The sequence below is a fragment of the Schistocerca nitens genome, chromosome 5 (genome assembly GCF_023898315.1).
Source record: "Schistocerca nitens isolate TAMUIC-IGC-003100 chromosome 5, iqSchNite1.1, whole genome shotgun sequence".
Classification (NCBI taxonomy): Eukaryota; Metazoa; Arthropoda; class Insecta; order Orthoptera; family Acrididae; genus Schistocerca; species Schistocerca nitens.
In genome coordinates, this window is record NC_064618.1 from 397910251 (window position 1) to 397925726 (window position 15476).

At 43.7% G+C, this 15476-nt stretch overlaps 1 protein-coding gene across 1 annotated transcript in view; it reads left to right on the forward strand.

Moving 5' to 3' along the window:
* Positions 1-15476, forward strand: part of LOC126260492 (methyl farnesoate epoxidase-like) — a 227389-nt gene that overhangs the window by 189423 nt on the left and 22490 nt on the right. The window contains exon 7 of the mRNA XM_049957820.1: positions 5654-5771. Within this exon, the coding sequence (XP_049813777.1) occupies positions 5654-5771 (118 nt within the window). The remainder of the gene's footprint in view (positions 1-5653; positions 5772-15476) is intronic.

Sequence of the window (15476 nt, forward strand, 5' to 3'; positions counted from 1 at the left end):
GTAACACCAAATGTTTGCCTGGTAGAGTAACTATGGTGTACGCGTACGTGGAGACATTGTTGGCGCATTAATCGCTGACATAGTGTAACTGAGGCGGAATAAGGGAGACTAGCCGCATTCGTCGAGGCAGATGGAAAACCACCTTAAAAACCATCCACAGACTGGCGGGCACACCGGACCTCGACACTAATCCGCTGGACGGATTCGTGCCGGGGACTGGCACGCCGTCCTGCTCCGGAAGCAGCGCGTTAGACTGCGCGGCTAGCCGGCCGGTCAGAGTACGCAGATAGTCATAGGTGCCTGCAGAGTGTCTGCGGAGACCTGGCAGTGAACAAAAGAAATGTGAATCGTTGGACGAGGCGTCTGCAATCATAGCAATAAGATCGTACAGAGCTCTCCCATCTCCCGCGTGACGGTCAGCCGCACGCAGCCGTGACTCCTAAAATTTTGGAACGTGCGGACCCTCTCATTCGAGGTGGTAGAAGGATCACAATGAAATGATGAAGCGATTTCAGCGTGTTCGTCGCCACAAAAATGCAGATGAACTTCTCCCTCTCCGTAACACCGCAAGACCTGCGCACCTGAGAGGAGCTCATAAAAGTTCATTGTACTGTTCTTTCTCATCCACCCTATAGCCCCCATCTCGCAACTCTCGACTTTAATATTTTTGGCCCACTCCGCGCGAAGCATTATATGTGGATGACGGTGGGCGGGGGAGGGGGATTAATGCAACAAGAGGGTTGTTCCGACGTCGATCAGTAGAAAGGCATCATGCGGACATACAGGACTTCTCACTAACATGGAATAAGGCCATCGCACCGAAAGGCGATTATGTTCAAAAGCGGGATTTTGTAGCCAAGAGAGAGGAGAATAATATGGTGTATTTGAATCCTGAATAAAACCAACTTCCTTTCAGAAAAAAAATGTATTACGCTACTTACTGAGCGCCCCTCTTAACTCTTAACCTACGAATAGCTTCGGAACAAAAAATCAAGGAAAAATGAAGGTACCCTAAAGACGTTTGTGGACAACGAGTTGAGAGAGAATTAAGGTGCACATTACAGTAAAGGGCAGGCTTGCAGTCTATCATGTTTAGGGTAGAGCTGCTATATGTGGAAATGTAGATCATCGTGTACGCCTATTTCTTCATAGAACCAGCCTCCTACGCGGAGGTGGCTGTATGTGATTGTTGGTATTTTAAATTCCTGATGAATAGACATTCAACCAATGTCCTCGATTAAATCTCAAACATCTCTGCATTTCTTGGGCATATGACACTGTCGTTGGCGTTGTCTGTGAAACGGAGGCCTTAAGAAAGTACTATTCGAGAGGGTAGACTGTATACCAGCGCCTGTTTTCACATTCTCCCTCTCCATTCAAATTGACAGCGACACAAATAATATACTGTACAATCACTCATGACAGTCATTTATGCGACACGTATAGGCAATCGACAATGATGACAGGTTATGGAAAAAAATGAAAATCACCCCCACTGGAATCTTGCCCCTGGCAGCACCGCTGCGTTCCCCCAGTGTTCTCAACACACATTGTCTGAATGTGGAACTCACAATGGTTTGACATCATTATAGTGATTACTGGTTCATTAATAAATGCAGAAACAAAACCGATAAAACACCACCCTTGACAGAAGAATGCTTCTTATATCATTCCAGACCCAACGTAGTTGATAAAGGAAAAGGTAGATGTGGTAAAGAGTTGTATCTCTTTAAAACACAAGGTGTTTTTGCAGGAATATTAGACATTTCTGGAGGGTCTTGAACGGAGAGTTTGGAGATGAAAAGTTGGCTTACACATGCGTGCATTTTTCAGCACGTTTACGGAGACACAAACCCTTTTAGACGAGGAATAGAGTTATATTCGATTAGACACACTGTACTTTCCGCAGGACTATAAGGATCCTAGACGAAGTGAAACATATCATAAAAACAAATCAATGTAATACATATTTAGAAAATTTTTGATATGTCATTGTTGCTTCCGAAGATCATAAGTGAAATGGTCCTGAAAGAATTGACATAAAAATATTTAAGGATATTTTTGTTTAAAAATAAGTATAAAACTCAATGATAATAGGCCAATGGTTACTTACGATTCTTGGAAAACTTCCTAATTTTAAAATTTTCATGTCATCGTCTCCTGAAGCGCTTGTCGTTCCTCTTATAGAATCATGTGACTAATCACCAAATGAAATTAATACTTATTACGCTACTACGCAGCTACCCATTCAGAAGATTTATTCCTAGGGATTTGAAGGCTGTAACTGACATCAGTGACAGATTGACAATAGTTGAATTAAATCGTGTCACGCCCTTTCGTCTGATTACAGGCATCACGCAACAATCACTTTTGTTTAGGGTCAGCTGCCAGTCTTTGCACCGGTCAGTGATCATCTGGGCGTGTATCTGCATTTCGTAACAGTTTTCTGACATCGTCTTCTTGTTAATAACTGTATTCTCTTTGAATTGCCTAAGAAAACTACAGACGTTATCCGGAAAGCCATTTATACAGTACACAGGGTGAGCCAGAACGCCAATGATAAAATTTCGGAGGTTGGTGAGGGGATATTTTTTGAGTGTTTTGGAATAAGGGACACCTGGTCTCCAGTGGTTCTTTACAGAGTAATGATATAGTTACGACTTATTCAGTTTGTCACCCAGATTACCTATCTTTATGGGAAAAACCTTAATAATAGTAAAAAGGTAGATAACACGACAACACAAAACGCAGATAATGCGAAAATCCCCAAACAGATGAAATGTTGTGTAATGGGGTTGCCACGTCTCAGTATAGCGTCTTTGTGCCGGCCTTTCGCTGCAGTCAGTGAACCCATATACGAGATGCAGAATTTCCATCAGTGAACCTATCAGTACTGCACCGTATCACTGGTAATAAACAATTAACTCAACCGAAAAAAAGGAAAGAGATGTAGAACCGAGCAGTACTGAATTCAGTCTTGAGGTCGAAGAGTAAAGTGGACTTTACTATTGTCGCAACAAGTGCCATGAGTGAATGGAACAAGGGTTTTAAAACAAGACACACAGTGCATACCAGCGGAATTTGCAATGTTATGCACCGATTTTCAGTGGAATGAAGATACAAAGATAAATGCGGGCAAGAAATCAAACGAAATGCAGTTCTCTGTAACGGACCGCCGGAGACTACATGTCCCTTATACAAAAATATCCAGTAATTATCCCTGAACAACTCCCGATAATTTGTCGGTGGGCTTGTGGTTCACAAATACTAGCGACCCTACCATAAGTTGTTCAGGTTGGCCAGACTCTATTTCACTTCTGCCCATGTCTATCCATTAATAACGACGTACTGAATTCTGTTTGCTGGCAAATGCTTACTGTAATCATACACTTGTTCCACACTTGAAAAGCACGTATTTCAATTACCAGGTGGTGGTGCGGATTTATGACAGGCTTTCTGATATGAAAAAGACATAACACAAGGTGCCTCTCGCGGATAAACTATGCTAATCAACTTCTCTATGATCGATGTTTGTGAATCGCTTGTTGATAGCTGCAGATTACTTGTTCGGCCTTGTTTTTTTTATGATAGTGTCCTGATAGTTCTCGACCGGTCCCAAGTGAGGTACTATTTAAAGCCCGGAATATTTTACCCAATAGGATGCAGTTATCATTAAACCATGCAGTAGTGATATATGTTCCTGGGAAATACATCGTCTGTAGCTTTCCCTTGCTGTAAGCCGTTTGCAGCACCATCATAGCAAGGCCACGTTGGCTAATGTTACAAGGCCGAATCAGTCAATCATCCAGGCTGTTGTCCCTCTACAGGAATCAAACTTTAGTCTGCCCTCCCTTGAGATACCCCTCCAATGTGATTGGACTTTGGTCACTATTATCATGAATTCTGCAGGGCTGTCCATAAATTCGTAAGAGTACGGGGTGGAGATCTCTTCTGAAAAGCACATTGCAAGGCATTCCAGATACGCTCAATAAGATTCATGTCTGAGGAGTTTGGTGGCCAGTGGAAGTGTTTAAACTCGGAAGAGTGTTCCTCGAGACCCTCTGTAGCAATTGTGGATGTCGCATTGTCCCGCTGGAATTGGACAAGTCAGTCGGAATACACAATGAACATGAATGGATGCAGGTGATCAGACAGCAGGCTTACGTACGTGTCACATGCCAGAATGGTATCTAGACGTATCAGGGGTCCCATATCACTCCAACTGCATACGCCCCACAAAATTACAGAGCCTCCACTAGCTTGAACAGTCCCTTGCTAACATGCAGGGTCCATGGATTCCTGAGGTTGAACCATACCCGTACACATCCATCCGCTCAGTACAATCTGAAACGAGACTCATCCTACCAGACAACATGTTTCCAGTCATCAACAGTCCAATGTTGATGTTGACAGGTCGAGGCGACGCGTAAAACTTTGCGTCGTGCAGTTATCAACGGTACACGAGTGGGTGTTCGGCTCCGAATGCCCGTATTGATGTTGTTTCGTTGACTGGTTCGCACGCTGACACTGGCTGATGGTCCAGCATTGAAATCTGCAGGAATTTGAGGAGGGGATGCACTTTTGTCACGTTGAACGATACTCTTCAGTCGTTGTTGGTCCCGTTGTTGCAGGATCTTTTCCCGGCCGCAGTGATGTCGAGGCGCTGATGTTTTACCGGATTCCTGATATTCATGGTACAGTCGTGAATTGGTTATACGGTAAAAATCCCCTCTTCATCGCTACCTCGGAGATGCTGTGTCCCATCGCTCGTGCGCCGGCTGTAACACCACGTTCAAACTCACTTAACCTACACACCTTAACCTACCATTGTAGCAGCAGTAACCTATCTAACAACTGTTGCCGACCGCAGCGCCGGATTCTGACTCTTTACATACAGTGGCTAGGCAAAACAATGTGAACACCTGTTCTTAGTTGGCAATGGTTTATTAAAAAGGGGTTGGACTTCCATTTGCCCTTAATGCAGCTGCCATTCTCCTTGTAATATTCGCATATAAGGATTGTGTAGTCTCAAATGGAATGTTTTGCCACTCTTTGAGCGGAACCTCTTCTAACGCCTGTAGTGACGAGGCAGGCGGAAGTCTGCTCCAGAGTCTGCGCTCCAATACCGCCAACAAGGGTTCGATAATGTTCAAGTTTGGGGACTGTGGTGCCAGGGAAGACGCTGCAGTTCAGTTTGTGTGCTCCTCATACCACGATTGAACTGTCCTGGCTATGTGAATGCGTGCATTATCGTCCTGAAATATGGCATCGTTGTTGGGGAATAACATTTGAATCAGGGGGAGCACCTGATCACCTAAAATGTTCACATAATCGTTGGCCGGCCTTTGTGGCCCAGTGGTTCTAGGTGCTTCAGTCTCGAACGGCGCTGCTGCTCCGGTCGCAGGTTCGAATTCTGCCTCGGGCATGGTTGTGTGTGATGTCTTTAGGTTAGTTAGGTTTAATTAGTTCTAAGTCTAGGGGACTGATAACCTCAGATGTTAAGTCCCATAGCGCTTAGAGCCAGTTGATTTTTTGTGATTTATAAACAAGTGAGACCTCAACCATTGTCATATTTGCTTATATAATTCGCGTAAAAATGATGTCTGTGAATCCATATCAATGAAATAATGACAAAAACATTTACTATTTGTAGATTGGTTTACACCAGAGCTGCACTGGCGGAATCAATGAGAATGTGTCATGTCGTACCAACACGTGGATATCGACGGGTGCTCGAGGACACCACGCTACATGGCTGTAGACTTCCAGAGGTTAGTACACATATTGTGTCATATTCATTAAAACCTAAGTCAGACATCAGTGAAAAACTTACTGTTGAGAATTTTTCCCAGAGTGTCCACTCTTTCCAAACAAAACTCTGAGATTTCAGTATTGACTTTCTACCCTTGAAATGATTCACCATGAAATGTTGTGACGTCTGATCCTGTCTACGTGTATAGTGTGGCAACCCGGACAAAGTAGCATGGAGACAATTGTGGGGTTACAGAGACCGTCAAGTTCGTTTGTTTGTACAGACCACCGTCGATTATACGTACTTTTATGTCTAATACAGTTAGGAAAATTGTTCTCCCTTATCAGTCTGTTTTACCGTCTGCAACTAACTGAAATCCAATAGATTTCCTTTCTACATTTCCAAGGAACGCTGACGTTCTATTACAGCTTAAACATATGAACAGTCATGGAGAAAACATTTTGTCATTATAGTCAAATTCCTATATTCCTTCTCTAAGATGCACAAATTTTGGACATACGTGTTATTTGCCACACCCTACAGAGCAGAGGCCCTAACAAACATTATAGCAAATTATGTAATGTTTAATTGGAAACCGTTAATAAAAGAAAATGCCATCGCAGAAGCCAAAATTTTTTCCACCGTTGACAAAAAGTGCAAACCTTCCTAAATCATAACTGGCGCAAAACACAAACCAAAGAAAATGTTAGTGTAACATTACCAGCAAATAAAGGAACGAAGAGCGTTTCTGTAGAAGGATGTGTAAAAACGATAGTGTAGAGCCGAGAGAAAGTAAAGTATTTCTTATGGTAATCAAAGTAACGTATACCCGCAGACACTGTCGTAAAATACGACCTCATTTGAATTTTAAAACCAAGTTGTCTGTCCATCATAGGCTGTTGGAACATGTTGAACTCTTACTTCAATATTTATTTTGGTACTAGCCAAACCCTGCCCCTTGCGATTTCGAATACGGACGTAATATCCAACGTGGACGTTGATTGATGTTATTATACAGCTTATGTTAGCCAAAATTTTGTGAAGTTCATAAAACACAATGTTACAATAGATTCGAGTGTGAGGATATTAATTAACTGATTTGGCTTACTTTTCGGGTATTTATCCGTTCCATGCCAAATAAAATCGTGTCCTCCAGTTCCTAGGTGTTTTGTCCGGGAATTATACAAATCACACGATATTTCAGTCATCTCTAAGTGATCGTGTTATAACGCTGTGTTGCTGAAATGATGTGTTACAGTGTTTCAGGGATTTCGTCCAGCGGAACACACATAACCTACTCAGGCACTTTTACGTTTGCACAGCAATCTTGAAAGGAACAAGCAGCCAACATGATCATACTCAAACAATTTACGATTTTCTTACCGGGTGTCCCTCTCTGGCATTTTCTCTGGCGTAGCGACGGATATTTGCAATTTCTTTTTGGTGATGTGTAGCTGGAGTCACTCCTAACAAAAACTGCTCATCATATGTTTCTAGCGACTCCCAGAGTCGACGGAAAGCGTCGGTTTGTTTCCCAACCAAACGTTTTTTAAAGCGAACACTTCCATAGATCGGTCCCATATTAGTCTAGTAGGATATTCGTTTTTTCGATATGTATCCACAGGGACAGCAAAATGCCAAACTAACCTGTACTGAAGCAGCGACTGAGGAGTTCTGTGCAGCTCACATTGACTCCTACCGCCATGCAACAACGCTGCTCGCTCGCTGCTGAAATTACCCTCTATATAACGTATCGTCACCCTAAAAATAAGGAATATGATGCCGTTTGCCCCTCACCACATTTGTTTCGGAGATCACAACACGTTTATGTTTCTTTCGACTTCTTCAATGAAATAGTTTAGAGAGCCATTAAGCAAAAAAAGAGCAGGGAGCTCTAAACAGAAGCGAGTACATTTATTTCATAAGTATTGCACAGCATTATTGAGGCACTTGTCCCATGGCGACTCACTGCTGTGAATGGTCGTCTCGTAAAATACCTGGGGCCGCGCTGGGAACCTGTTCCGAACGTACCGCTTGACGTCCTCATCTGAGGTGAATCGTTTGCCTCACAGAGCCTTCTTCAGCTAACCAAAAACGGCATACTCACAGGGAGACAGGTCCAGACTCTATGGAAGGCGACTGAGGACTTCGCATCTTAATATCTGAAAGAGGTCCTTGTCTGCATTTGATGTATGCTGCCTTCTATTTTTGTATAGGACAATGACTCCTACTGTGTGTTGCACTGCCCGTTTTGATTTCATAGCTTTGCGGAGCGTGGCCAAGGCGGCGCATTCATCGAGGTACAACACTGCAGAAGTTGGTAAGAAGGGGTCACTTTTGGTTAAAGATCGAGGTGAGCATAACATTTCATCCATTTATGGGGACGGCCTTGGATATTTTTGGGTGGCAGTGTCTGCTTGCTTGCACTGGAGACTTCACCGTTTTGATTCGGGTTCTAAGTGATGACACCACGTCTCCAGCGACCACTCATGATAGTAACTCACTTCCTTCCTTGATACAGTGCTGCAGATGTTCAAGAGAGAGTCCCATTCGACAAACTTCATGTGGTGGTTGAAGATTGTGAGCCACCCATTGGGCACACACTTTGTGTGCTTGTTCTGCCATAAAGTGCTTAACATCCGACAGCTTCATGGTAGGAAGATGAGTCCAACTGAGGCAAACTTCAAAATATGTGTGGTGCGCTTAACAGCTATCTACGTGATAAATTTTCCAACTTCATCTCCGTGAGAGATAGCATCAAAGCATAAACATCATTTCTCCTACATAGAATTGTAATGTGATATCAGGAGAAATACTGGGTAAAATCGACAAGGAAGCATTTAAACATCCTGTGACCATACTGTACAAAGTGTAATCGGCATACTTTAAGATGGCTTTTCTGTCTGTACAACTGCATGGAATACCTCACCAGCTCTTGGTTCTTTTTGGATGTACAGATTTAACTACAGGTTGACAGGACTGCAGCTCTTCCACTTACCTCTTTTCAATCCCGAATCCAGGCATCTCTCTCTGTAATTTATATCTTCTACATGTTGTTTATTACCATTCTTTCGCTATATTCTGTTCCTAGAATTTCAAATATCTGTTTGCTACCTCGTCATAAATGCTACCATCATGACAGTCAGACATATCGCAGACTGTTCCCACCGCTGCAGGAATGTTACAGCAAAATGTTCGACAATTGTCTTATGTTGGGACAAACTGCGAGAAACTGTACCAGAAAATCTATCTCTTAGACCTTTCGTCTCATGATCATACATATACTGTGACGGTTTGAGATATTATTTATCAAAATACTTAAAGATTTGTTCTACAACATTACAAGGCACGCGGGGACTAATAATGATCTAACTTACACGTTAAAGTACATTTGTCAGTGTCTGACTTATGCTGTCATACAGTTTTTGGTGAAGTAGCATGCTGGACACTAGTAATAGTCATCTGTATAGGTATGAAGCGAGGATTGTCATGCTTTCATCCGTCCACATTCAATTACTGTCAAGAGTCAGCCAAATACTGTAGTGTCTCCAAACTAGGGTATTAACATTATCTGACTGTACAAATCGTCTGTCATCTTCTGGTGACAGCGGTAACTTAATCACACAATGCTGACTACATGACACTTGCCACCCTACATCGTCATGTTACAGCAAAAACAGTGAAACTGTTCCCAAATGCTCCGGTTACAGTGAGACTGCAACAAATTCCCCATTTTACAGCATAAATTGTACCAAATTTACTCACGTATAGGTGAAGAATCTAGTAGTATAAGCGAGTATTTTGGATTTTATACTTGGTACAAGTGGTCGTCCTGCATTCCAAACTTAGCACATGTAGCCTAGTTTCACTGTAATGGCAGGAAAACTCAATGGGTGACAGGAAGGAAAACTCAACCGTGCAGGCCGCACCAGGTATGCAATGTTTACAAACTAAAAAAGCTGACGAAATGTGTTATATGTCCATACACATCAGCATCTGTAGGCTACTGTCATAGAAACATCATTACCCTACTAAGTGGTTTACTATGTTACATTCCTGGTTAGTGAATAACCCGTTTGCAGGCATGAAACGGTACTGGGGGAAGCAGTTCAGCTACAAGTGTTGACAAAACGGAGCATGCTTTGTCTAAGCAGTTTACTGTGATGGAATGTCATGTTCGTGTCATTAATTAGTGGATTTTAAAAAATTAACACTACATTGAACTCTCAGTTTGATGAAAGTCCTATAATACTATATTTAGCATGGTATATTGTGTTGAAATGTTGAAAGTTTACCGTCTTACCTCCTTGCCTAGGGACGCCAGATAAAAGTTGATGTCAAGCCCTGAATCAAAATTGCGCAACGGATAACTGGGGAGAGGAGCTTGAGAGCGCTACCTAGAGAGCGTGCCCTTCCTGTACGATTCTAGGCAAGGGGCTGGAGAGCTCACACGCTAATGTGTGGTTCCCTGCATTCTATATCTTTTCTTTTAAATGAATTCCTTTAACTTGACTTATTTGTGATTTTTGAGGTATGTTAAAGATTGATGACAATTGATTACGTATTTATTTTAAATATTATCACTCGATTTTACAGCCATTGCAACAATTGTTGCAGTTTACAGATATCACAATTTTACAACTTATAGCTCGGGTATATTATATAGGAATCTGCACGCACTTTTCTACGGGCAAGACGGAATTGCGTTGGCCAAATGTATACCACCAAAGTCTCCCAATATTTCACATAGGACATTCACTATGTGAGGAGGATAACGGGCAAACTGGGGACCAGTAACTTTAACACAGGGGGTCAAATTTCCGGAATTAAACGAGCACATTCATTACCTTACACAATCCGAAGCTGGAAATAAAAGAATTAGTACAAATATTCAAATACCTCTCTTCCATGCGTGAACATTGAGACAGACGCACTGAGGGCACGTCTGCTCAATTACCCGTCTTCTGTAACCCTCTAGAATATGGCGGGCACCCGGAGGTCTTCCTGGGCCCCGATGGAGGGGGTGGTCGAACCACTTGGCCGTGACCAACCTCTCCACCCCAAATCTTGTGACACTGGAAAGTTTTTGACTTTTACCAGCCTGTGCTGTCTCTCTGATCCCCTAGCCAGGAGTAAGGTTGGCACTACTATACTACAGAACTACTTCCCAACAAATATTTGGCCACGCTTTACGGAAAGGTGTGAGGAGGATTAGGAAAGTTCACGTGCAGATTCACATTCACGTACAAGAAATGCATAATACACGACACATATAAATACTTATTATGAAGCCTGACACATTTCTTTCCACCCGCCCACATGGGTTGTGTTGCACCCGCGGCCTACCGCGTCGTGTAATAAAGATGCGGAGCCCCCTCTGTTTCTATTTCCCGGTGCGAGCGAGCAGCGAAACCTGCTGCTTATAGAGCGGAAACTACTGTACCGTTTCAATGTTACATTCCTAGCGAGTGAATGCAAGAAATTCGTACCAAAGATTTCTTCCGTCGTTTCCTGATTGGTGAGCTTTCCAAGGGTTCACCAGATAGTTCCATAAAATCTGTACACGTAAGGACATTACACTTTGGATGAGTTGGCTGTCATACATCATGTTTCTGAATGTAGACTGCTGAAAATGAGTGTTCTGCTTAGGACTCTCATTGTTGAAGTGTATTTTCACTGTTCTTCAGTCGTCCTCATATATTTTGTACGGAAATAAAGTGTCTTTGTTAGTGGTTGAGAGATGAACATTCCATTTATTTGCACTGAATTCTGACATAACTGATATCAATCATTACTTTTTAGCACAACATTCATGTCAGTAATTCGTGGATTTTCACAAATTAACAGTACAGTGAACTGTCGTTCTGAGAACACCGCATAAGAAGGTATTTAACGTTGCAAAGAATAACGCCACATTAATTGGTGTACTATGCAATAAGAGTGGTCTGACGCTGGAGATAGTGAAAACTCAAAGTCTGGAAACAATTCCGAGTGTCCTCCTCCAATGGAGCTTGTCTGAAAATAGTTCTGTGCACTGCTGCAATACGTCGGACGCTGTATAAGGTTAAGGGTGTCTGTCTGCATGCTGTGATAGTGATTTTCTTGTACTAAATTAAACATATGGATCTGGCTATGATCTGTGTATGTTGCTGTAACACTAGATACAGTATCTGTATATGGCTGTAGCAGATATTTGACGATGGTCTCCTATTTATCCCTTCTTGATGTCTGTTAGGTCAGATATATTATGGATTATTAACGGCGGCAGGGTCAGTGAGAGTTGTAGGATTAACTCTGATCCAACTGGTAGACCTATGAGCAGTAGCACTGTCTTTCAACCTTATTCAGCATTTACTGGGCCAAGACTCCATTCTACTGACGTGTATGACAACCGCTTTCATGTCAATAATGACGAACATTCTTCCAGAGACAGAAGAAAACTTCGTCTTCTGACATCACGCATCGCCGGTCGTTCTCGTGTTTGCGTGAGATACATATCCCTCGATGCGTATGGACCACAAATCTGCACATTTTCTTCGATCTTATGACACTTGTCACTCTTCATCTACACTGAGCTGACAAACGTCATAGGACAACAATATGCACATATACAGATGGCAGTAGTATCGCGTACACGAGGTACACTGAAGCGCTAAAGAAACTGGTATAAGCATGAGTATTCAAATACAGAGATATGAAAACAGGCAGACTACGGCGCTGTGGCAAGCAATGTCTGTATAATACAAGTGTCTGGCGCAGTTGTTAGATCGGTTACTGCTGTTACAATGGCAGGTTATCGAGATTTAAGTGAGTTTGAACGTGGCGTTATAGTCGGCGCACGAGCGATGGGACACAGCATCTCCGAGGTAGCGATGAAGTGGGAATTCTCCCGTATGACCATTTCACGAGTGTACCGTGAATATCAGGAAACCGGTAAAACATCAAATCTCCGATGTCCCTATGGCCGGAAAAAAATCCAGCGAGAGCGGAACTATCGATGACTGAAGTGAATTGTTCGACGTGACAGAAGTAAAACCCCTCCCCAAATTGTTGCAGATTTCAATGCTGGCCCATCAACCAGTGTCAGCGTGCGAACCATTCAACAAAACATCATCGATATGGGCTTTCGGAGCCAAAGGCCCACTAGTGTACCCTTAATGACTGCACGACACAAAGTGTTACACTTCGCGTGGGCCCGTCAGCACCGACATTGGAATGTTGATGGATGGAAGATGTTGCCTGGTCGGTCGAGTCTCGTTTCAAATTGTACGAAGTGGACGGACATGTACGGGTATGGTAACAACCTTATGAATCCATGGACCCTGCATGTCAGCAGTGGACTGTTCAAGCTGGTGGTGGCCCTTGCAATGGTGTGGGGCTTGTTCAGTTGTAGTGATGTGGGACCCCTGATAAGTCTAGAAACGACTCTGACAAGTGACACGTACGTAAGCATGCTGTCTCATCATCCATTCATGTCCGTTGTGCATTCCGACGGATTTTGGCAATTCTAGCAGGACAATGCTACACTCCACACGTCCAGAATTTCTACAGAGTGGCTCCAGGAATACTCTTCTGAATTGAAACACTTAAGCTGGCCACCAAACTCCCTAGAAATGAACATTATTGAGCATATCTGCGATGCTTTGCAATGTGCTGTTCAGAAAAAATCTCCACCCCCTCGTACTCTTACTGATTTATCGACAGCCCTGGAGGATTCATGGTGTCAATTCCCTCCAGCACTACTACAGACCTTAGTCGACTCCATGACATGTCGTGTTGCGGCGCTCCTGTGCGCTCGCGGGGGCCCTGCAAAATATTAAGCAGGTATACTGCACTATTGGCCATTAAAATTGCTACACCACGAAGATGACGTGCTACAGACGCGAAATTTAACCGACAGGAAGAAGATCTGTGATATAAAATGATTAGCTTTTCAGAGCATTCACACAAGGTTGGCGCCGGTGGCGACGCCTACAACCTGCTGACACCAGGAAAGTTTCCAACCGATTTCTCATTCACAAACAGCAGTTGAACGGCGTTGCCTGGTGAATCGTTGTTGTGATGCCTCGTGTAAGGAGGAGAAATGCGTTTCATCACGTTTACGACTTTCATAAACGTCAGATTGTAGCCTATCGCGATTGCGATTTACCGTATCGCGACACTGCTGCTCGCATTGGTCGATATCCAATGACTGTTAGCAGAATATGGAATCGGTGGGTTCATGAGGGTAATACGGAATGCCGTGCTCGATCTCAATGGCCTCGTATCACTGGCAGTCGAGATGACAGGCATCTTATCCGCATGGCTGTAACGGATCGTGCAGCCACGTCTCGATCCCTGAGTCAACAGATGGGGACGTTTGCAAGACAACAGCCATCTGCACGAACAGTTCGACGACGTTTACAGCAGCATGGACTATCAGCTCGGAGACCATGGCTGCGGTTACCCTCGACGCTGCATCACAGACAGGAGCGCCTGCGATGGTGTACTCAACGACGAACCTGGGTGCACGAATGGTAAAACGTTATTTTTTCGGATGAATCCAGGTTCTGTTTACAGCATCATGATGATTGCATCCGTGTTTGGCGACATCGCGGTGGACGCACATTGGAAGCGTGTATTCGTCATCGCCCTACTGGCGTATCACACGGTGTGATGGTATGGGGTGCCATTGGTTACACGTCTCGGCCACCTCTTGTTCGCATTGACGGCACTTTGAACAGTGTACATTACATTTCAGATGTGTTACGACCCGTGGCTCTACCCTTCATTCGATCCCTGCGAAACCCCCGCATGTTTCAGGTCCTGTACGGGCCTTTCTGGATACAGAAAATGTTCGACTGCTGCCCTGGCCAGCACATTCTCCAGATCTCTCACCAACTGAAAACGTCTGGTCAATGGTGGCCGAGCAACTGGCTCGTCACAATACGCCTGTCACTACTCTTGATGAACTGTGGTATCGTGTTGAAGCTGCATGGGCAGCTGTACCTGTACACGCCATCCTAGCTCTGTTTGACTCAATGCCCAGGAGTATCAAGGCCGTTATTATGGCCAGTGGTGGTTGTTCTGGGTACTGATTTCTCTGGATCTATGCACCCAAATTGCGTGAAAATGTAATCAAATGGTTCAAATGGCTCTGAGCACTATGGGACTAACCACGCCCGAGGCAGGATTCGAACCTGCGACCGCAGCGGTCACGCGGTTCCAGACTGAAGCGCCTAGAACCGCACGGCCACACCGGCCAGCGAAAATGTAATCACATGTCAGTTCTAGTATAATATATTCGTCCAATGAATGCCCGTTTATTAGCTGCATTTCTTCTCGGTGTAGCAATTTTAATCGCCAGTAGTGTACTTTCTTTGGCTCTTCAGTGTATGAAAGGGCAGTGCATTGGCTGAACCGTTATTTGTACTCAGTGAAGACGTGATCATGCTCGCATGATGGTATTTAACAAACATTTTACGCGGAATGGTAGTTGGCGTTAGACGCTCGGGAGAACTTAATTTCCAAAATAGTTATCGAGTTCAATTTTCGGATGATCACAATGTCAAGAGTGTACCGAGAATACCAAATTTAAGGGATTACCTCTCAGCACGGGCAACGCAGCTTCCGACAGGTTCCACTTGATGTCCGAGTTGTCAGTGCTAACAGACAAGCAGCACTGGGTGAAATAACCGTAGATATCTATGTAGAAATACAACAAATGTATCCGTTAGGACAGTGT